General features: G+C 37.2%; 1 protein-coding gene across 9 annotated transcripts in view; it reads left to right on the forward strand.

Moving 5' to 3' along the window:
* Positions 1–24,052, forward strand: part of CASK (calcium/calmodulin-dependent serine protein kinase (MAGUK family)) — a 396,153-nt gene that overhangs the window by 56,414 nt on the left and 315,687 nt on the right. For all 9 annotated transcript variants that reach the window (XM_008585074.1, XM_008585111.1, XM_008585066.1 and 6 more), the window contains exon 2: positions 18,221–18,333. In XM_008585074.1, coding sequence (XP_008583296.1) covers positions 18,221–18,333 — 113 coding nt within the window. The remainder of the gene's footprint in view (positions 1–18,220; positions 18,334–24,052) is intronic.

A 24,052-nucleotide genomic window follows, 5' to 3' on the forward strand; every position in this document is an offset into this window, starting at 1 on the left:
GCCTCGCTCAGCCAGTGAGCGGGAGCCGGTCTGTATGTGGGATCCGAACCCTCGGACGGGAGCGCCGCCGCGCTTCCCAAGCGGCACACTATCCAGTGCGCCACCGGGTCGGCCCGTAGCATGCTGTTTAATATCCATATGTTTGTATAGTTTCCAGGGTTTCATTTGTTATTGATTTCTAATTTTAATCCATTGTGATCTGAAAAAAATACCTGGAATATTTCCAGTTTTTTTGAATTTGTTGAGACTTGCTTTGTGACCTAACATGTGGTCTATCCTGTAGAACATTCTATGTGCTGATGAGAAAAATGAATATTCTAATGTTGTTGGATGGAATGTTCTGTCGATATCTGCCAAGTCCAGTTGGTCTATAGTATTGTTTAGATCTTGTGTTTCTCTATTGATTTTTGCCTAGATGATCTGTCCAATGTTGAGAGTGGGGTGTTCAGGTCCCCCATTATTATGGTGTTAGTGTCTGTCTCATTCTTTAGATCTAATAGTGTTTGCTTTATAAATCTGGCTGCTCCGATGTTGGGTGCGTATATATTTATGAATGTCATGCCTTCTTGATGGATACATCCTTTTATCATTATATAGTAGCCTTCTTTATCTCTTTTTCTGGTTTTTGGTTTAAAGTCTATTTTATCTTATATAAGAATAGCTACTCCAGCTCATTTTTAATTTCTGTTTGCATGGTATATCTTTTTCCTTCCTTTCACTCTTAGCCTATGTGTGTCTTTCCAGGTGATATGATTCTCTTGAAGGTAGCATATCGTTGGGTCCATCTTTTTAGTCCAGTCAGTCAGTCTGTGTCTTTTGAGTGGGGAATTTAAATCCTTTTACATTTAGAGTTATTATGGAAAGGTGGTGATTTACTCCTAGCATTTTATTGATTTTTGTTTAGATGTCTTAAGTATCTTTTATTCCTTTCTTCCTGATTTTCTGTTTGTCTTCTATGTTTGTTGGTTTCTTGGGGTGATAGATAAACTATTTTTTCTCTTTATTGTTAGTATTTTTGTTTTACTTGTAGGTTTTGTTCTTTCTTGAGTATTCATGGCAGTGATGGTTGTTTTTCAGGTATCAAACCCAGTACTCCCTTGAGAATTTCTTGTAAGGTTGGTCGTCTGGTGGTAAACTCCCACAGTTTTTGTTTGTCTGAGAAATAGACTATTTGTCCTTCATTTTGGAAGGATAGCCTTGCTGGGTAAAGTATTCTTGGCTGGCAATTTTTGTCCTTTAGTATTTTGAATATATCTTCCTATTCTTTTCTGACTTTTAAGGTTTCTGATGAAAAGTCTGATGTTAGTTTGATTGTGGCTCCCTTATATGTGACTTGCTGCTTCTCTCTTGCAGCTTTTTAGATTTTCTCTTTGTCTTTGAGTTTTGCCGGTTTGGTTATAACTTGTTTTGGAGATGACCTTTTTGTTTGGGGATCTTTGGGCCTCCTGATTCTGAAGATCTGTGACTTTCCCTATACCTGGGAAGTTCCATGCTATTATATCAGTGAATATGTTTTCAATGCCATTTCCTTTTTCCTCCACTTCTGGAATACCCATGATTCAGATATTTGAGTGCTTAAGTTTGTGTGTTAGCTCTCTTAGATTTTCTTCAATTTCTTAAATTCTTTTTTCTGTTCCACCTGTGTTAATTCAAACAGCCTGTCTTCAAGGTCAGAAATTCTCTTTTGTGCTTGTTCTAGCCTGCTGGTTAGACTCTCTGTTGTGTTTTTTATTTCATTCAATGAATCTTTCAGTTGCACAAGCTCTGCTACATTCTTTTTCAGGCCATTGATTTCTTTGTATATTTCTTCTTTCAGATCCTGTATAACTTTTCTCATTTCATTGTGTTGCATGAGTTTTCTTGTATCTCGTTTAGTTTCCTTTGAATTGTTGCTCAAAATTCTTTGTCATTCATTTCAAGGACTTCCTGTTCTATAGGATCAAGAGCTTGAGAGTTATTATTTTCCTTTGGTGATGATGTACTTTCTTGATTTTTCATATTTCTGATATCTTTCCTTTGGTATTTAGTCATTGTGGCAGGGGATATCATGGTCCACTCATTCCACCCTGATGTCTGGCCTGGATCCTGAAGAGACTGCCAATTCTGGGTAGCAGGTACTAACCTGGGCTGGGGGTCCCACGGCACCTGTCTGTTCTGGCACAGCTGGCTCAGGGCATGTGGGCCCAGTGGCTCTCAGGCCTCTCTGGGGAGAGGGGACTGGCCTGGGCTTGGAGTCCCATGGTGCCTGCCTGTTCTGGCATGGCTGACTCGGGTCATGTGGGCCCAGTGGTTTTCAGGTCTCTCTGGGTGGTGGGCACTGGCCTGGGCTGGGGGTCCCGTGGCACCTGCTGGCACAGCTGGCTCGGGGCATGTGGCCCAGCGGCTCTTGGGCCTCTCCAGGCTGCAGGGACTCACCTAGGCTGGAGGTCTCGTGGTGCCTGCCTGTTCTGGTGTGGCTGACTCAGGGTGTGTGGGTCCACCAGTTCTCAGGCCTCTCTGGGCAGCAGGCACTGGCCTGGGTTTGGGGTCTCATGGTGCATGGCTCCTGCCTGTTCTGGTGTGGATCTTGGGCTTTCTGTTGTTGCTTTTTAATAGTTGCAAATTGGTTGATTTGTGGGAGAGAACGACACTAGGAATCATCTACTCCTCCATCTTGACTGGAAGCCTGACAGTATCTTTTCTTAAGAGAGAATTTGCCTGTCAGGTTTGGGGGTTTGGGGAGCTCATGGTCAGGACTGCCCTAATCTGACTTTAAGATTTGAGATTTCATGGACCACCAGATGAGAGAGAGCCAGGTTCCAAGTCCATGAAAGGCCAGACTTGCTTCAGGTTTACCTCCACCCTAGGCATAGCCTTTTAGAAGAAACCAGAACAAAGTGGGGATTGGTTTATCAGGTGGACGGACTGTAGTTCTCTTCTTTACTCACACATTCCTAGGAGACCCTATGAGTCCTGTGAGGCAGCTGCTACCCAGGGATGGAAAATTACCCTTTGTGCAAAAGTAGGTTTGTGTGGCTGAACTTAATCATGGTGGGTTCTCTTTTTCTCCTAAATCTTCAACTGGTAAAATTTAAGTCCCTTATAATATATTTTATACTTTCAAAAAGATGGTATGATTGTGTGTATACAGGTTTTATTTTGTTCTTCAGTAGGAAGGTTGGTCCAGGTTTTACTGTTACTGGAAGCAGAGCTCTTCCTGGTTTTTCCTTGATTCTTAGTGTTGATAGTGAAAGGGTACCCTTGTAGTATGGGAGATAGTTTTTAGGGGGGATTTTTTTCAGTGGAGAAGTAGTGAAGAGCTGTTTGTCCAGTAGCAGATCACCCCAGAAGAAGTCCCCTCTTATGTGTATGTGCCAGGTACAGCCCTTTATACCTTCTGTTCTCTCCTGTACTCCTCAGAACCCTCTAAAGTAGCTGTTATCTCTGTTTCATGGTTTAAATAAAGTGGGCCCACAGAGATTGAATAACTGGCCTAATGTCATCATAGTTAGTAAAGCACACATCCTGGATTCAGCCCCAGGTCTTTTGAACTCTCAAGCCCTTGCTCTGTTTATGCTGTGATGTCTTTGATTCAAAGAGGAAAAAGTTAAAGTCTATCAAGGGTTAAAGTGCCTTCTGTCAAGGGGACTTTTCCAGAGTTAAAGGATGTTTACACCTGGAGTGTTTGTACTTCCAGGTTGCTTGGGCATGCCAAAAGGAAGTTGTAAGTTTATTGTGAAATATTAATGTGCAAGGATTCTTGGCTAGTAGAGTATTTTTTTTTTCCTTTAAAAAGTTCAGTGGTCACTCAGTAGAGCTGCCTAAAAAGTTCATGTGTTAAAACATCTTGTTCCTTTATATGATCTCAACCCATCTATTTGTATCTTTCTAGATATTCTTCATGATTCAGTCACTTTTTTTTCTTACTGGTTGATATAAAATAAAAGGATTCAGTTAAAGGATGGGACATAGTAATTGTACATGTATTGATTTTTAATGAATTGATGAATAGTCATTGTCTAAAATGTTTCTAATTTTATGATGTCATTCTATTTACTGATTTAAGCTTATGTTCAAAATTGTCAGTCATCAGTCCAGCATTAATTAGGAACCATGAAGTTTTCTTTGTCTTCTAAGTCTTTATTGAGTTTATCTACCTGTAATTTCACACCAAAAAGTGATCATGTGGATAATATAAGTAGTTTATTCCAATTTAGTTGTATTTTCTGGTGGTAAACTATTATAGTGATTGAGGCTCATATTTAATCTTTCCAGATCATACAGACTGAAATTTTCTTAGCAAACTAATGAAACATACAAACAAAAAGCTTGGATTAATTTTGAGCTAATAATTTTCATAGCTGATTTTATAAAATTTTTGGTTAAAAAGCTTTCTGAATTTTAGGAGCTATGTTTGGTTCTCTGCCATTACAAGATACTGTCCTGTAAATGCCTCAAGTTTACAAGGCCTGTTTTAAATCATTAAAATAAAGTATTTAACAACAGATTTTAGTATGTTAAAAGTAAAAAAAGTCTGCTTTTTGAGTCTTAATTATGGTAGTACTAGAAGGATTTTGAATTGGCAATCAACACCTATAGTAAAACAAAATAATTTATTTTTGAAGAAGCATTTAAAAAATAGTTAACATGTTCTATGATTTTACAACTTTTGTTTACCTTTCAGTAACTAGCATTGACAAAATTTTTATTTGTCATTTATTTGATAAATGAAAATCTCCCCCAAGGTATTAAGGAGCTGTAACTTTATATTAACTGAAATATAATATAACTACACTAATGTTAAGTGTCTTGAAGATAGCATCCATGTTTATGCATCCTGAAATGGACTTATCTGTTCATTTGTCCATCCAAAAGTGTTTATTGTGTCTCCACTAGCATAGTATCAGGCATAGTTCTACATGCTAGAGGTATAGGATGAATAAGAGAAAATTTCTGCTCTGAAAAAACTAATTTAGTCAACCACTAGGTCTTTTAGTAAGAGCTGACCTTCAGTTATGCATAACCTTATTTAGGTAGAATACTATAACCCCTAACTTTTCTCACTGTTTGTGTAATATGTAAACCAAGTGATGAGATTGTTACTAAAAACACCATTTCGCAGTGTGCTGTGACTGAAATATGCTAAATAAATTGTGACATCTTAGATCTCCTTTTACTCAGGAAGGCTGTGAGATTAAATGAGTGTATGTGTGTTTGTGCACATGTGTGTATACATGCATGTAGCAACAACAGACAAGAACCCCTAGTCTAGTTGCTTTAGCTAGTTTGGTATTTCTCAAACCTCAGAAGATAAAGAAACATCAATTACTTGATTGAGACCCTGAAATTCTAACCCAGGAGTCATGGAAAACTACATTATGGACCTGATGAGTTAAGTGGCTACTGTTTTCAACTGGGTATGTTGGTCATTAAAGAACTGTAGAATGCCCCCTAATTTTGAATAGAATGAACTCCTAATGCTAGCCAGAATGAAATAGGTTGAAAATGCACAGACTTTTGTTTCCAGAATAAGATGGCGTCGACTCACTTTCCCCTGCCCCTTCCCCTATAAATATAACTAAATGCCCTGGAAATTATTTAACTGACAGCAAGAAAAAGATTCTGAAAGTTGAAAAGAAGAAAGCAAGGGTGACGAGGAACCTCAGCCCTTGAGAGATGACAACAATGAGGGCAAGTTCACTGGGTTTTCTTTTTACTTCCACTGACTCCTGGATTGGGTCCCAGAGAGGCCTACAACCCCGAATCACCAATGGGCATAGAAAACAAAAACAAAAGCCTGCTTTCTCTGGCCAAAGGACCAGGAAAGGGGAAGCCCAACAGAGACCTAGTTGGGAGCACTCATCCCCACCATTCCACACTGGGCCCTGGTGGGCAGTCTTATCTGCCCAGAGCAGCAGCAGGAGCAGCAAAGCCCCTGGTCTTCCCAGCCCCTGCTCCACAACCAGGGCCCTGGTGGATGGTCTGATCTGCCAGCTGCAGCAAAGACCTGGCCATTTCAGTCCCTGTGCTGCAGCCCAGGCTATGCCCTCCTCTGCTCCCAACCAGCCCCAGCAGGCAGTCTGTTCTGTAGGTAGTAGTTGGTGGGGGCAGCAGCAGCGGCAGCAGCAAAGTCAGGTCGCTCCACCCGATGGCTTAAGGAGACCCAGATCCAGCAGCTTCTGACTCCTTCTCCCTCAAGGTCACTCAGGGATAGTAGGTGGCCATGGGAAGTACCTTTTGTCCCTGCAGATGACATCATCAGGGATTGAGTGGGAGCCCCAACAGCACCAGAAGAGTGAAGCAGACCGAAATAGCATTGTGAGGGCTCAGATAACTAAACTGACATTGGAACTAAAGATTGCAAAAGTAGTTTAGAACATACCTACCAAACCTAAACAGGGTGACTGCCTGCTAAAATAGAAGATCCTATGATCATGAGACTTCTGACAGTAATCAAAATATCCGGGATACAATTGAAAACCACTTTTCATACCAAGCTACAATTTGAGTGAGAAAACTCACTACATTTTGAGTGAGAAAACTACAATTTGAGTGAGAAAAAGTATTCAACTGATGTCAGTACCCAATTGAATCATATATTGGAATTATCTGATGAGGATTTAATTCAGCTATCATAAAATTTCTCCAATAGTCAGTTGCAAATTTTCTTCAAACAGATGGATAGAAGATCTCAGAAAAATAAAGCCAAGAGCAATTCCTAATGAATTTGAATCAGAATGTCAGAGAAAGAAGGGGGTCAAGAATGGCACCATAATTTTGGGCTGAGCTACTGGAAGGAAATAGAGAGTTGCCTTCAGCTGAGATAGGGAGAAGGGAGATGAGAAAGATCAGGAGTTCACTCAGACATTTTGAAGAATATGATTGCCCTCCTCTTGTTCTCAGTGCTCTGTTGTGTGCCTTTTTGATAGCAGGAAGTCATTACACCAGCACTGAAACGTTGGTTCATCCTTGGGAAACTGGTTAGAAGAGAGCATTACTAACTTGCATACTCTTTGTAACATGCAGGGACTTGGTTTCTTGCCTAATTTGAAAAGTTTCTCAAGTGTCTTAATATTTGATTTTAGTATCTTGCCCAAACAGTTACATCCACTATACTCTTATCTTCAGATTTTTTTCCCTAAAGTGATTATTTTCCAGATCATCTACTTTACTTCTTTAGACCTAGAAAACTGATTACTGCAATTATGATTCAAAACCTATTTTCTGCTGCCCTGCACTGAGCTGGGTAATTGGGTGTAAATGGTTATTTCTTTTGCGTGCTTTGCCTTTATGTTAAGTGTTTTTTGGTTAAAAGACCAGAGGTTGCATTATTGCCTGCTGAATATGCTTATATTAACAATTGTATAAAAGTAAATTACTTTGGGGAGTATTAATGAATAGACATTTAAATTGCATAGTTAAATCTTTTTCATCCTTTACTAAGCAAACAATTGGATTACCCCTTCCTATAGGAATTTAATCGACATTTTATATGCCATATTTGGGTGGGAGAATATTTGTTACGGAAAAAAAGTTGTTTGAAATTGGAATGGTTCTCGACCATTACAACTTCATAATTTTTATTTTTTTATTTTATTTTATTTTATTTTTTTTGTCTTTTTCCGTGTCCGGCAACGGATCGCAACCCTCAGTGTCGCCCCCGCACCGGACCGGGACCGGCAACGGGATCGCAACCCTCGGCGCTGCTCCCGCGCCTCGCTCAGCCAGTGAGCGGGAACCGGTCTGTATGTGGGATCCGAACCCTCGGGCGGGAGCGCCGCCGCGCTTCCCAAGCGGCGCATTATCCAGTGCGCCACCGGGATGGCCCACAACTTCATAATTTTTATTTGTATTGTTGTTATTATAAATATTAGAATTTAGGTTCTCATGTCCAAAGTGTTTTTCAGGGATCACTGACAATTAATAGACACTACATGGTCAATGAGGGTGGAGTGCAGCAGAGGAGAGACATTTGTTTCTTACCCACAAGACTAAGCTGCTAATGTGTAATATGAACATGGCAGCAGGGGAAAGTTATTTTATATGGTGTTTCCAAACTTACTTGATAGAGAAACTTTCTTTAAGGACTCTGCAGATGCCAATTTGGGAAACCCTAAGTTAGAGTGTTAGCTAATTACATTTTTGTGTCTGTGTTACAGTATAAATTTTGCATAACCCTGGTGCAACTGAAATCAATAGTAGAGAAAGGAGTATTGCTGGCTCTGAGACTTCTTTCACTAACTTATTTAATTTAAAGTAGTTAATTTAATTGTACTTAATTTAGAAGTAGGTTTAACTGGTTATGGAGATCCTTAAAACGTGGTTCTGAATGGGAAGAGATTAACAGTATTCTACCGAAGTATCACTCGAGCCCCCCCTTAGATGCAGAATTGTGATTAATGGCTTGCAATAACACTATTATAGGATAATGTAGCATTTGGAAAACAATTTATGTTAGTGGCCTATTAACAGAGCTCATCCCTTTAAAAATATAATTTACAATATAATTTCATATTCTCAGACTTTCATAATTATTAGTTTCAGTTTATAAAGACTGGATTACACACAGAGTTTGACAATTGTGATAATGTTAGTACTAGTTATAAGTAATTAAGTTTGTGAGTTAAGTTTGTGAAACCAGTGGGAAAGGAAGAGAAAAGGTCAGGAATAAGTTTCAAAAACTTTGTTTCTCTACTAAATATTTTCTTTCAGCCAGTTTTGATATAAAGGCCCACATGTAGAAAATAACAACAAAATGTAAATGTATAGCTCTTTTTAAAAATGAAAATGATGCTTGTTGTTTTAGTCCGTTTAGTGTTGCTGTAACAGAATTACCTGAGACTGGGTAACTTATAAGGAAAAGAAGTTTATTTGGCTTACGATTCTGGGACAGCTGCATCTGGCATGGGCCTCAGACTGCTTCTACTCATGGCGGAAAGTGGCAGACAGCTGGCGGGTACAAGCAGATCACATGGCAAGAGGAAACAAGAGAGAGAGAGGAGGTGCCAGGGTCTTTTTAAGCAACAAGCTCTCGTGGGAACTAATAGAATGAGAACTCACTCATTAATCCCCCCTTCCCCAGGGAGAGCATTAATCCATTCATGAAGGATCCATCCCCTTACTGCCACGTTGGGGATCAAATTTCCACAAGTTTTGGAGGGGGACAACACATCCAAACTCCATCACTTGTCTCATGCCAGCTTTGACAGGAATGGGGAGAACCCTGTGTTTTATCAAGGGAAGACCCTGCTTAGCATTTGGTCCTCATGTCTGTATTGTGGTGGTGGTGGTTCTACAGTGCCACAGGGTATCACATGGCAAAATGACTGAGCAAGAGAGAGTTAACCTCCTCACTTGCTCTCCTTTTAAAGCCATCAGAACCATACCCATTATTCCATGAATGCATCAATCCATTCACCAGCATACAGACCTCACAATCTAATCACCTCTTCAATGTGCCACCTTTCAGTTACCATAATACGATTTTTCTTTCTCTTAACACTATCACAGTGGGGATTAAGTTTCCAATACATGAAACTTTGGGGAACACCTTCAACCCATAGCACACTTGTTCTTCTTTCTGGGCTTCTGAATGTAATCTTTCTGTGGGGATGTTTCCAGCAGTCTCTTGGGGAAAGGGTTGGGAGAAATGTTCACGTTTTCCGGAGCTCTGTCCTCTGTCCTCTGTACTCTTTAAATGCTGTCATTTGCAGCAGTGGTTTCAGTTACCTCTGTTCACTTGGGCTTCTTCCCTTTTCTTTTGTTGGCCGAAAAACTCCCATTCATTGTTCTAAATCCTCCTAGGTGTTCCTTGTCTCAGAGAGGCCTTCTCTGACCACCTTCCTATCCACAGATAATAAACTTATACTAGTATACTATGTCACTACTTTGTCCTATAACATTATACTAACATCATTTATATATACCAACAGCAGTCTACTAGAATGGGAGTTCCCTGAGGGCAAGCATTGCATTATTAATCTTTTTGTTTGTTTGCTTATTCTTTGTATTTTTTGTCTTATTTCCATGGGAAAAATGATGTAATTAATAAGATAAAATGTGCAGATGTCAATAAAATTTTTTTAATGTCAATGCTTCAGTATATTTTTGTGAAAGTTTTAAAAATATATTTAGCTAAGAATGCCCAAACATGCATAACAAAGTTAGAGTTCTTTTCTGTGTGTGTTTATCTTACCGTCAGTCCTTCATATGTTTTCTTGATTGTTTCTTTGCACTATGTCTACTCTCCTTCCTATTTCTTATGTTACAAAAATCCTTTTTCTCCTCTTTTATCAATTCTCCTTGATCTATGCTCCATCCTATATGAGCTAACAAAGACTTAGAGTCTATATATCCCTCTGCCTTGGCCCTAACTAACCCCAGCCCTTCTCTCACACATGCACGCACACACACACGCGGGCGTGCGCGCGCACACACACACACACACCAAATCAAATTTTACAGAGCCTTTGCTTTGTACAGAGATTTCTGTATATGATCTGCAGTCCTCTCATAAAAGTAGTAAACGATGAATGTTATCATATGTAGACCCAGACCAGAGGATGGCATGCTACGTGAAATCAAAAGCAAGGTCTACTAAACTTTTCACTGAACTATCAAGGCTTGACAGAGGTACTGCTTATGCCAATGTAAGTACTAAGTAAGTGCTAGTCTTAACTCTATGAATTACTCAGCTTTGACAGGTGAGCCAGATTTGTTCTGTTAGCTTATTGGAGATCCATTGCTAACTTTTTCAAATAAGCCTCCCCCTTTTATTTTCAAGGAACAATCTGAATTGTACTGAGCTTAATTCCTTTGTCATGTCTTTAATTGTTGACATTTAAGCAACAGCTCCCGAGACTTTGATTTTAATAATTTTCCACTTCATGTATATTTCTTTAGCAGTACCTATGAGTAAGCAAACTTTTTTTTCTTTTAGTTACTGTACCTAAAGCAACTCAGCTTGGTATGTGTGTGTGTGAGTGTTGGAGGTGGGGGTGGGTACCAGAAGTAATAAAGAGGGAAAAAAGTGTCAGGACAGCATCTTTGTCTCCCTGTCACTACCACAAAGCAACAGGAAGACAAGGAAAGGATTTATTGATGCATAAGCTCCCCTTAAGTGGCAATGACTACACTAAATAAGAGGGAAAAGACCATTGTTATCTTTTTTGGGTATCATTTTTATATAAATATTGTCATTTATTACTAGTATATTTAGCTTTATTTCCTTTTTATCCACCCACCACCTATGTCCCTCTATTCTTAACATCAAAACTGTACAGAAAGCAGTAGGAAGATACTGATTTAGTATATGGTAGGGAAATACCTAAAAACACCATGATTTATCAAAATTTTATATACTTATGTAAAATTGTGTGTATGATAAATGTATCAGTGGCTTATTCATTTCCAGTTTGTCATTTTTCTTACATAATTCACCAAATATTTATTGAGGGCCTCATATTACCAGGCACTCATTGAGTTGATTCTTGTTATTCATGGTAGTTATGTTCTATAAAGTTGCCACGAACACTGAATGAGTGAATACTAAAGCATTACTCATAGGGGAAATATATGGGTTCCTTTGAGCCTCTGGTCACAACATTTTTGTCAGGCAGTCAATACATAACCTTGTTTTATGTGTATTTCTATTTAAAGACACCGTATTTAATATATATTGTTGATTTATTAACATTGAACTCATGGCTAATGGCTTTATAACTCTTGCCTAAGTAAAGCTTATCTAACTCACATCGACTGTATGTCAACTGTGTGTAAATTTTGTGTGTGTGTATAAAAATTTGTTCTTGGCCTTCACTTTCCCCACCCTTTTCTTCCTTTTTTAAGTTATTTGTTCTTTTTGTTCACAGTTTTCTTACATATGTTATGATACATTGGACAACTCATTACAAATGTAATGGTGCTTCCAAGCCTATGATATGGACAGGAAGTTCACCCCATTTATTACAGGTTTCCTGAGACAGGATGTGTTTTTGTTTGTAAACCTCTTGTAGGGTGAGAATTTTCTATTACAGCTGTAACCCCAAAGTTTATATGTAGCAGCTTAAAGTATTATTTTAAATTTATTTCAACTAGATATAAAATTACAATTAACAGTTCATATTGACATTATTATGTTTGAGATGCAAATATTGTTTTTCTTCATTTATATATATCAAGTCATTTGACATAATTTGTACAGATACTTAAAAAAATTAAGACCTCTTTTGATTAGTAAGATACTAGGAATTTCCCTCAGCCATTAAAAACATTTTTTAAAAAAACTGGGAAATATATGTATGGAGGAGTGTGTAAAATCTGTGTGTGTGTTAATTTTTTTAAAGAATAGTAAAATAAAGACCTTTTAACCCATCTTCCAGGTTGCAAAGTAGAATCTTACTAGTGCCCCTTATGTGCTCCTTCCCGATCACAATACCCCTTTCCCTCAAACCACTGTCCTGGCTTTTGTATTAATCATTGTTTTGGTTTTCCTTATGGCTTCACCTTCTGTGTTTGTATCCCTAAACAGTATATTGTTTAGTTTTTAAAAACTGAGTAGCAAGTGCAAACTTAGCTGTGTGTGGAAAGGGCAATATTGCCATTACTGTATGAAGACTTGCAGGGGAGGAGAAGCTGAATAGAATCTCTTGTTCACAGTCTGACTTCACATGCCCTAAAAGTGTTTGGGAGCCCATTCTGGGAAGTCGGTTGGCAAGGTCACGAGTAAATCCCAGGACATAGGGCTCTCCAACCCCCATCCCCACCCCCACCACCCATGAGGACATCCGCTCTGCGAGGCCTGCCCTTCAGCTCACTGTTGCGTGCCTCCAGCTCTCAGCAATAAGTCAGAACACAGCACTGCTGCACAGTAAAATGAGAGTCCTCTGCTGGTCCAGGCAGCAGAGAAGGGCAGGAATCTCATCAGCCCATGGCCAGGAAAAGCAAAACAGAAGATTCTGGATTCAGCTCATCCAGCCATTCTGTTTTCAGGTGAAAAAGGTAATCGGTGCCAGTGGGAAACTTTGATGGCTCTCATCCTGGACTGGTTTCCCTTTGTGCTTGATGTGCAGCTGTCAGCCTGAGATTTCCCTTCCTGGCACTCTTAGGGATTCCCTTCATCTGTCTTCTGTATTGCATCTCCTATTTGCTGTCCCTTGGCATCCTTTTTATTGGTCTATCTTTTGTTTTGGCAAACATATCCTACAATAATCTCCTCAGAAATTGTCAAGTAATTTATTGAGCTTTTTCATGTGTGAAATGTCTATTGTTATTGATGCTCTGGCTGGATGTAGAATTAAAGGTTAGAAATCATTTTCCTTCATGATTATGAAGGTGTTGCTCTATTGTATTTTTGCTTCTAGTATTGCCATTGAGAGGTCTGAAGCCATTATGATTTCTGACCCATTGTGTGTGAACTGTATCTTCCTTCCCCTCACATACCCTTACCCCCACTTCTGGAAACTTGAAAATCTTCTCCTTGTCCACAGTGATTTTAAATTTTACAGTAGTGTGTGCATGGACATGGGTTATTTATTTTGCTGAGTACTTTTTAATTTGGGTTACTCATGATTTAAGTTCTGAGATTATTCCTGTAAGTTCCTTCCTTCCATTTTTTGTTATTTTTGCTCTCCTTTTTGGGAGATTCCCTCAACTTTATCTGACAATCCTTCTATTCAGTTTTAAATTTCTTTGTGCATTTATTTTTCAAGAACTCTTTTTTTTTTTCTAAAAGTTCCGTTTTTGTCTCATAGTTGTACTATCTTTCTGAAGATATTAATGGTAATTTGAGGTGTGGTGTTCTTGTATAGTCTGTTTCCTCTAAGTTGCCCTTTCTGTTTGTTTTTGGCTCTGTCTTCCAAATTAGAGATTCTTCTCCAGATGTCTTAGGTGCCTTGGTTGTCTACTCAAAATTAGGAATAGAGCAGTGTTTCTCAATTGGGGGCAATCTTGCCCCTCAGGGGACATTGGGCAATGTCTGTAGACATTTTTTGTTGTCAAAGCTGGGTGGGGGAATGCTACTTAGCATCTAGTGAGTAGAGTCTAGGGGTGCTGCTAAGCATTCTACAATACATAAGACATCCCTGCACAACAAAAAATTATCCATCTCAAAATGTTAATAGGGCTGAGGTTGGAAACCTTGCAGAAGGTGGACTGAAAGCTGATTGAGGGAGCTCTGAAGGTGTGGTTGGAACTTGTTGACTTTGGGTTTAGCTGAAGAATGATCTAGTTGAGCAGTTTGGAGAACCTCATGTCATTATCTCTAGGTCTTTCCTTCTGAGCTGGTCAGATATGCAATAGGAAAGTCTTTCATCTCCTGCTGTAAGGGTAAAAGTCTGACTTCCAACATTCCCCCTGTTAGGGGAAAAGGGACTGGAGCTGTCTGCATTCAGTGCATATGTGGCCACATAATAATCCCTTCGCTTTACGTATAATACCATTTCCTCAGTAGCCTTGTGTCTCTAGTTCTGACTCCCTATGTTTTACCTTCTCCAGAGAATGAATTTGCTAGGGAGGGGCAGTCACCCCTGGTATGGAGTGGAGGAGAGGATCTAGGGTTCTAACTGCTTCTTCAACAAATTTCATTCAAACCTTGTTATTTTAACCCATCCTCTTTTCTAGTTCCTGAGTTGTTTAGTGCTACCAGTTCATGATCTTCTTGATGACTCTACAGTGTAAATAGGTTTGGTTATGTTTTCTTTGCAAGTCAGCTTTCCCAAGTCTGCTAAGTCAATTCCACTACTCCATCTGCTTTCTTTCCTCCCAAATTTGCTTATTACTACAGGTTGAATATCCCTTATCCAAACTGCTTGCTACCAGAAATGTTTTGGATTTTAGATTTTTTCGAATTTTGGAATATTTTCAGATTACTGGTTGAGCATCCGTAATCCAAAAATCTCAGATCTGAAGTGCTCCAATGAGCATTTCATTTGAGCATCATGTTGGTGCTCAAAAAGTTTTGGATTCTGGAGCATTTGGGATTTTCAGATTAGAGATGCTCAACCTGTATTGTTTCCTCTCTTGTTCTCCCAGTCCATTTCTTAAAAAAACCCTTTTGGTATCATTTTAGTGGAGTTTGGAGAGGGAGATAAATTGGATGCACTGTGCTTAATCTATCCTATTATCCTGGAAACCAGCATACTATATTCTAGCATAATTTCATCTAGTTCTAGTCTCCTTTTTTGATATATTTATCTTTGGTATCAGGATTGTTTATTTCCTAGACTTAACCTTTTTTCACATAAATGGAAACTAGAAGAGATTATTCTGTGTCTGTACAGGGACACATCTGTATTCTTTTTAAAGCTTTAGGAGATGTTAATAGCAATTTTCACTTGTAACACATTCTAGGTTAATTTACCTTTTACTTAAAAACAGACCTCTGGGAGCAGCCATCTGCCTCAAGTAGAACCTTGTGTTACAGTCCCAATCAATATTCATTATTTGTGAAGAGGTGAATAAAGAATATATACTCATATTTTATCAAATCTAAAATGCCACTAATGATCTCATCATTCCATTTTGAGTAATATCCTGGTCATAATTACTGGAAATATGAGAAAGATAGTAGTTTATGATGATGGCTTACAATTATATCAGTATTCCCCCCACACACATAAATATGAGGATAATAGAAAAATGGAATTGAAAGATAATATGAATCTTTCCATGACTTTTTGGAGACCTCTCACACTCAAAATGACTGTACCATGGATTTAAAAATTTAAGAATGAAATTTCAAGCATCAAAAAAAGGGTACAAGCCAGACTGAAACCTAGACCTCCCGAATTTTTGCTGTTTCTTATTCCTAACTGTCATCCAAGTATAATAGTATAATGATGTAGATGTTACACACACTTTATTACCCCTCCCTTTTTAAAATGAGAGATCAAGCCAAATCTTGAATATTTATCAGTTTCCACTGAGTTTGTAGTTGATGGAGTAAATCACACACAAAAAAACACCCTCAAAGGGTATGTTGATATCTTTCAGGGTATTAAATTTGGTTCACCCTGGATGTCATTGATGGACAGACCCTTAAAATGCTTTACTTGTGACTTGTCTTCAGGTTCTCAGAAGTTCATAGGTATACTCATTTTCTTTGCCTCATATTATAAAATTAGCTTAACAAATTGGGGATTTGGTTTGTGATTTTTATTCACAGATTTTAAAAAATTTCTGTGTTTTGTTGTCTCACTATTCCCTTTTCTCTCTTCCCTCCCAAGCTCTCTTAATTTTACTGTTACTAAAAGGGTGGGAGGAGGAGCTATGCTTTCTTTCTCACCTTTGTTCAAGCAGGAAAAAGTAAAGAATTGACTCAATTGACCGTGAACAATCCCACATAGAGATCTTGGAAAGTTTCCAAAAAGATTGAAGCACACTACACAAATGTTTATATAAATAGAGTCCCAAGGGTTTATGTGTGGACAAAAACCAATTACAGTAAGAATTTCCTGATATTGCTTGCTATTGTCAGGATAAGTAATCACAGGTAAGACATCCAGGTTGAAAATGAGAACATTTGTGGGAGTTCTTCCTCACTTTATTATAGTGTCTTCTCACAGAGGAAAATCTTTGAACAGTGGTTATTGAAAGGTCCTCTTTCTATAGAGTTCTGAAAGGTATATTATTACCATTTCTTTTCCTTCCAGATTAGCTTTGTTAAGTTGCTTGAAGAGATAGATTTAAAGCTGTGGTATGATTAATATAATATCTTCATGATGGCATTCATGTGTTCTTGGAGAAATGTTTAAGTGTGAGTTACATTAAATTCAATTGCTTGTCCTTTAATTGAAAGAAGACAATTTTACTTTAAGGCAAACAGTATCACAAGTGTTCTAGTATGAATGAAGAACTTTTCTCTACCTGCTAATTGAATACTTGCATCCAGGTGTACTGTTTGTGCTTGTAAAAGCCAATGACGCTGTGTTTTTGTTTTCCTATTTTTTTCCCCAGGTGGGGAAAAATACACACATGTATACATGTACGTATGTGTGTGTATTTAATGACTTAAACCATACTAGCCTTCAAATAAACTACTATAGTATATTGCTGTTGTATTCTGTATTATAGTCAGAATAGTCAATTTGAAGATGCACAAATCTATCTTTGGATTATCTTGAGTTCAGATATTTATTTGAAAACTATAAATCACAAAGAACTGTGTGTGTGTGTGTGTGTGTGTGTGTGTGTTTATGGCCTTGGCAGTGGCATTTTCAAAATCATCTCAGCTGATTCAACTGTGTGGCCAGTATTGAAAGCCTCCGATTTAGATTAAGGAAGAGGACTAGGTAAGGCCATAGCTAGACCAGTGGCTCTGCTGGTAGAAATTACTTCCTTTCCTGTAGTAATTCAGAACAATTCTAATTTGAAGTTTGAGGAGGATGAAAGATTTCTCTGTGATTTCAGGTGAGTCTGGAGAGGTTCTTGGAGACCAAATCATACAGGGCTTTCTCTTTGTGAAGTGCCTGTTCAAGTATTTTGCCAGATTTGTTTTGGAATTTTTTGTTTATTTTTATTTAGGAATTACTTATATACAAGTGTTTTGGTTCTTGACTAGATATGTGTATTGCAAATACTTTCTTTCTCCTTCTAGGGTTTTAAGCCAGGGATATAATACCAGATTATCATTTTTCAAACATCACTGCAAGAATGAATGGAACAACCAAGTTTTTTAGTAGTCCTGGTACAAGATGGGAGTAGCTTAGACTAGTGCGTGGGACATGGAGAGAAGTGGACAGGTTTAAGAGGTATTTGAAATAAACTCAGTAGGACTTGTTAGTGAAGATTAGGTAAGTGATGGGTAAGATGAGAGGGAGGTGTCAAGAATGACTTCAGTTTCTGGTTCAAAAGAATAAAGTTCTGTACACTACCGCTACTATGGACTTTGCTTATTTTGTTTAGGATGTTGATAATCTGTATAGAATATTACAATGATTATTTGTCTTGAACAAAATACTATTTAGAATTTTTTAAAAATGATTTTTGATTATTTGTCTTGTTTTTCTGGTTTAATAACATTTTAAAATTATGAATTACCACATGAATTATAGAAAAATACGTTCAAAATTATATTACTTAAATTTTATTTTGAAAACTATATTCCATCTGGAGTCTAAAATAGAGTGGCTTGGTGGTTATGTAGTATGGCTATAGTACTGACAATGAAACATAGTAAAACATTGATGGGAAATAGGAACTTAAGAAAATCATTGAATTAAAAAACTAACTTTTTGTTTTTTAGGGGTCCCTTCAGTGTTGTACGACGATGTATCAACAGAGAAACTGGGCAACAGTTTGCTGTAAAAATTGTTGATGTAGCCAAGTTCACATCAAGTCCAGGGTTAAGTACAGAAGGTAAGAGATGGATTTCAAGTAAGTTATTTGATGTCTGGCTTTATTCCATCTCCAAAATCCATTTATCAACTTAACCTTCATCTGGGGGAGGGAAAGCAGAGGGTGTGATGCAGTGGGAATTGGGTGGAGACAGTTTAAACTCCATTTTGGTTTGCCAGAATTCTAGAACATGGTATTGAAAAACAGGATAATTTACAGAGTTATAAAGTCATCTAGGATTGAAATCTGGACATATATTTTGATCTAACTTTTATTCTATGGTGTGGGACATGGGATGGGAAGGGGAGGAGTGTAAATAATGACAAGAATGGTAATTGAAGATTGAAAAGAAGCTGTGTTCCCTCCCAGTGCATAACTTACTACCTTTAGGATTATGATCTAGTAGAGTTAGAAGATTCATATATCACATTTTGCTTAAGTCATATGTGGTATATGTGTGAAAATTTGAAAGACCAGTGCTGTTAGAATTTGCAGGACTTAAAATTTTGTTTCAAGACATTAATATGGAAAATCATATGTATAAATATTTATAAACAGTATGTATTTTAAAGTTATTTATTTTTTAGTTTTTTTAAGCCAGGGTTTCGTGTAACTATGATTCATATATGCTCATATTTCAGATGGCACAATTAGTTATTGCATTAACTTTTCTATTTAGCCTATCTTTTAACTTTAGACTTTTCTACAGTCCAGTAAAAGATGGATCCTTCTTTATTCCTTTCCTTTTTAATACCAAGAGCAATGCAGTTGATAGTTTAGATGGAAAATCAAGGCAGAGTAGCCTATTTATATTTTATCCAGTTATCTTACTTTGAGAAGTTAGATGCCCACATACTGTGAGTTCCAAGTTAATTTGTTCCTGCAGGTATTTTTTCAGGATTATTACTTCTAAATACTTTTGTGACCTTTTGAATTATTATTATCCATATAATGATTAAGGAAGATTCTTAGAAGTTGCTTTTCACAAAGAATCATTAATTGATTTATTTTTAGTGTTTTAATCTTTAAAATTTTATGGTAAGATTTAGATGTTTTATACTTTATGGTTTCATACTCTGGAATTAGTTATTGCTGCTTTTGAGTATAAATTATTTGATGCACTTAGCAAAATTTAAAATTTACTTTTAAGCAGGCTTTGCAACTAAGTTATGTTTCTTTTAACTTTTTTGTATAAATTTAGTTCATTAAACATATAGATGTATTGGGCCAGCCCGGTGGCGCACTGCTGCAGTGCGCCGCTTGGGAGTGTAGCTGCGCTCCCGCCGAGGGTTCGGATCCCACATATAGACCAGTTCCCGCTCACTGGCTGAGTGAGGTGCGGGTGCAACACTGAGGGTTGCTATCCCGTTGCTGGTCCCGGTCCGGTACGGGCGCGACACTGAGGGTTGCAATCCGTTGCCGGACACGGAAAAAAAAAAAAAAGACAAAACAAACAAACAAACAAAAAAAAACATATAGATGTATTGAATCTTTATTTCTCTTAAATATTCTGATACTGTTTATAGACTTAGTAAAATTTCAATTTAAAATCACAAGTCTAAACCAATTACTCAATTACATATATTAAATTGGAGTAATATAGGCAAAATTTTCTTAAGCATTGTTACAAATAATTAAAATAAACATTCATAACTTATTTCTTAACCCCAAATTATTAATAACAGAGGTTTGATTTATCTTATCAGTATACTAACTCTAAATCTCTCTAGGCTAAAGACATTTTTTAGGGAGACAATTAGTTACCTTCCCGTTTGGCTGAGGTTGTTTATTGACAGATTTCTTCAGCCAGATCTCTGGAGCTTTAGACCCAGAATACAAGGCTGAACTTCTGTTTATTGTCACCTAGTCAGGGAGTCAAACTCCAAACTTAAAAAGGGGAGGAGAGCTTGGTTTATAGTCCATATACCTGGGTTTAAGTCCTGTCTTTACTTAATATAATATATAGGAGCCTGTCACTGAAGTCATAGCTCACTCCTTCATTGCTTTGGCTATATAAATGTCTTCCAGTTCTGTTCTGAACACAAGGCCAGACCATTCCACTGATCCTTCATACTCTTAAGCCTCTTTGAATTTCATGGCATCCTGTATTCTTTTCATTTCTGTCCTATATGATAAGGCCACAGCCTATAGATATTAAATGACATCTAGTTGAATTATTCATATTACTCATGATTTTGGTCAGAGTTCAATGGTATTCAAGTGAAAATATGCAACTGTCCTTTCAAATTTATGGCACCAGATATAGTTTTCTCATTTTCTTTAGCACAGTGACTCATTATAAAGTGAACTGAGAAACAGAATCAAAATTTCATCTTCACTACCTCCACCAATTTTTTTTTTTTTTTTTTTTTTGCAGTGAGATTCCCATACTCTCTATTGCTCATGTTCACACTACCTTACTTTATTCTAACTTGGACACATTTTATTATAAAATGTATACTACTCATATATGTACTGAATAGGAAATTATTTTATTACATAAAACCTCTCTGAACAATGACCCTCCCTCCCCCCACCCAACTTCTTTCAACCCCTTTCCAGTCACTACAGGCAAAATATCTTATCCTCCTGCTCTTCCAGTTCATTTACAAATTGTTAGGGTCCAAAAATGACTTCATTCATGGCTAAGCATAGAACATGCTGTATTAAGAAGACACATATTTTGAAATGAAATTTAATACAATAAAAAGGAATTCATAAGTTCAAATAAGAGATCTAGAAATATCTATATTTAAGATTGCATTCTAAACCTATCTTCTAAGCAACAGATAACTTAAAATATATTTTATTCTTTATTATTTTCTTTTTCTAGTTTATTATTTTACTTTTGGCTTTGTGGTGTATTTGGTCTTTGTCATTACCTCAATATGTTTTTCTGTTTTCTTAGTGCATTTGTATTCAAATATATTATTGAGTGAAATAGGTTTCATAAAGGGTCACCTGGGAACCTATCACATGCTATTTATTTGGGTAGATCATTTTAATACAGAGACAAATAAAAAGGGCACCAGCCCTTAAGGGACATACATTTTAATAATCCCCAACCATTGTTTATTACATAGCTTTTATTAGAAAAATATGTAATAAATTCTAAGTAAATAACTTATAAATTAACTTTTCAAATGAAATGTTTTTATTAGTTGGAGACAACCTATATATGTTTTAATATTTGAAATTCTTATAGCTCTACTGAAGATGATATATTATTATTACTTGTATATCTGTTCTCTATTTTTACCATCAAAATCATAATTTTTGGGGGGCTGAGCCCGTGGCGCACTTGGGAGAGTGCGGCGCTGGGAGCACAGCAGCGCTCCTGCCGCGGGTTCGGATCCTATATAGGGATGGCTGGTGCGCTCACTGGCTGAGCGTGGTGCGGCTGGTCTCAAAAAAAAAAAAATCATAATGTTTTTGTTTAATAGGGGTTCTTATCTTCCAGGTTGCAGGGTATCCAATAATTCCATGAAATTGTAAGCAGAATTATGTTTATTTTACTAGAAAGAGTGTCCACAGCTTTTATTAGACTCCTAAAAAGGTATGTTATTCCTAAATGGTTTGGAATTTCTTTTACACGTATGAAAAAGTGATATTGATTCTTATGAACATGGGATGAATAAGAAGTTTCTATTAAGTGAAAGCTGGGCGAATTTATATTAGGTTATTACTTCTGACTGGGTGATATTTTTATACTTACATATACAGGTTCTATTAAGGAAATTCCTAGATTATTATCTTGAACTTTTAATTAATACACTTTTTTGTCTCTAATTCTGCTGAGCCACTAATTAAATTAGACTTTTTGTTTTCAAAATGGTATGAAAATTAAATCAGGCAAATTATTATAAGGAAATTAGGTAAGATGTAGAGAATTGGAATTGAATTGTCAAAGTTTCAAGTTCTTGACACCACTCAATTCTTTATGGTTTAATTGTAAAAATCCAAAAATGGCAGTTTTTATTTTGGAATATTATAAGTTGTCTTCTAGAAAGAGTATATATTGCATTCTAGTTTGCTTAGTCTCCAAGAATATCTCATTCTAGAAGTCCCAGATAGTGGGTGGTATCAGCAAAATTGGAAGAATAAGAACTTTCAACAACTGTCACTTCCATTAAAAAGAACAGGAAAGGTGACAAATGTGAGAACCAACTTTTTTCATAGCTCTGGAAATTGACCAAAGGTTTACAGCTATCTAGGAAGAATTTGTTTAAGGAAAAAGGCTGATTCTTGCTAAGAACAGTGAGTTTCATAGTACTGTAACTTCCCCAATTTCCATCTCCTCTCTGCAGGTTCACAGTAACTTTAAAAACAATCAGTTCACAATCATCATGAAAACGAGCAACCTGGCAGCTACCGGAGAATGCAGAACAGGGATAAAACTCCTTCAAAACCTCATTTCCTGCATATTGTCAGTTTTTGATTTGTCTGGTAGTTCCCTGGAAGACTCCACTTGTAACACTGTCTTTGTTTGGCCTGACTCAGAGATCACCCAATGCAAAAAAATCTTTTCTCCAGGGGCATTTGCCAAACTTTTAGAGGTAACTTCATTGTTGCCTGAGGCAGTGGATAACAATTGAGGCAAACAAAAAGCTAGCCTAAAAGCTTAAAAAGAAATGTTGGGGAATGAGATTTTCATAGAAGCTTTTAAAAAGCTACAATATATTCCTGGGAATCAAGAAAGCCTTGTACATATCTAGGGCTGTTCACATGCTCAGGAAAGATCTGGGTAGGCCATAAGCTCTCACCTCTCTCTGACTTTCAGGCTGTGCAAGCAGGAATTGAATGGTAAGGCAGAGATGTCAGCTCCCTGACTGAATGTTGAAAGTGTGCCCCACAGACACAAAGCCCTTGAGCAAAGACTAAGCTAACCAGGAAGAGAGTTCAGTGGCCACACACAACAAAGAATATAGCCTTTAAAGAATTTGTTTCTAAAAAGAATCACTAAACAAGAACAACAGTAAACAGCAACAGCAACAAACCCTAGAGGAGGGGAGATTCTGATTTTTAGAGTTGACACATAATATTATTTAAGACATCCAGTTTTCAATGAAATATTATAGGCATGCCAAGAAAAATAGGGCTAATACACAGAGGGGGAAGCAATCAATAGAAACTGTCCCTGAGCAAGCCCAGCTGTACCTACTAGAAAAGTAGTTTAAATTAGCTATTTTTAATATGCTCAAAGAAACAAAGGAAACCATGTCTAAAAAACTAAAGTATGAGAACAATATCTTACCAAATAGAAAATATCAATAATGAAATAGAAACTACACAAACAAAAAGAACCAAATAGAAATTTTGGAAATGAAAAGTACAATAACCAAAATGAAAAATTCACAACAGATGTGAGCAGAGGAAAGAATCCAAATTAGGAGACTTGAAAACAGGTTTATTGAGATTATCTGGTCTCCAGATCAGAAAGGAAAAAGAATGAGCAAAAGGAACAGAGCCTCAGAGGCCTTTAGGATGCCATCAAGCATACCAATATATGCACAATAGGAACCCCAGAAGGAGAAGAGAAAAAGGAGTAGAAAGAAAATTTGAAGAAATAAAACTTCTCAAATCTGATGAAAAACAATAATCTATACATCCAGGAAATTCAACAAACTCCAAGTAGGATGAACTCCCAAACACATCACAATCAAACTGTCAAAAGGTACAGACAAGGAGAGTACCTTGAAAACAGCAATGGAGAAATGACTTATCATATACAAGGGATCCT

This window comes from Galeopterus variegatus, unplaced genomic scaffold (assembly GCF_000696425.1).
Source record: "Galeopterus variegatus unplaced genomic scaffold, G_variegatus-3.0.2 Scaffold105, whole genome shotgun sequence".
Classification (NCBI taxonomy): Eukaryota; Metazoa; Chordata; class Mammalia; order Dermoptera; family Cynocephalidae; genus Galeopterus; species Galeopterus variegatus.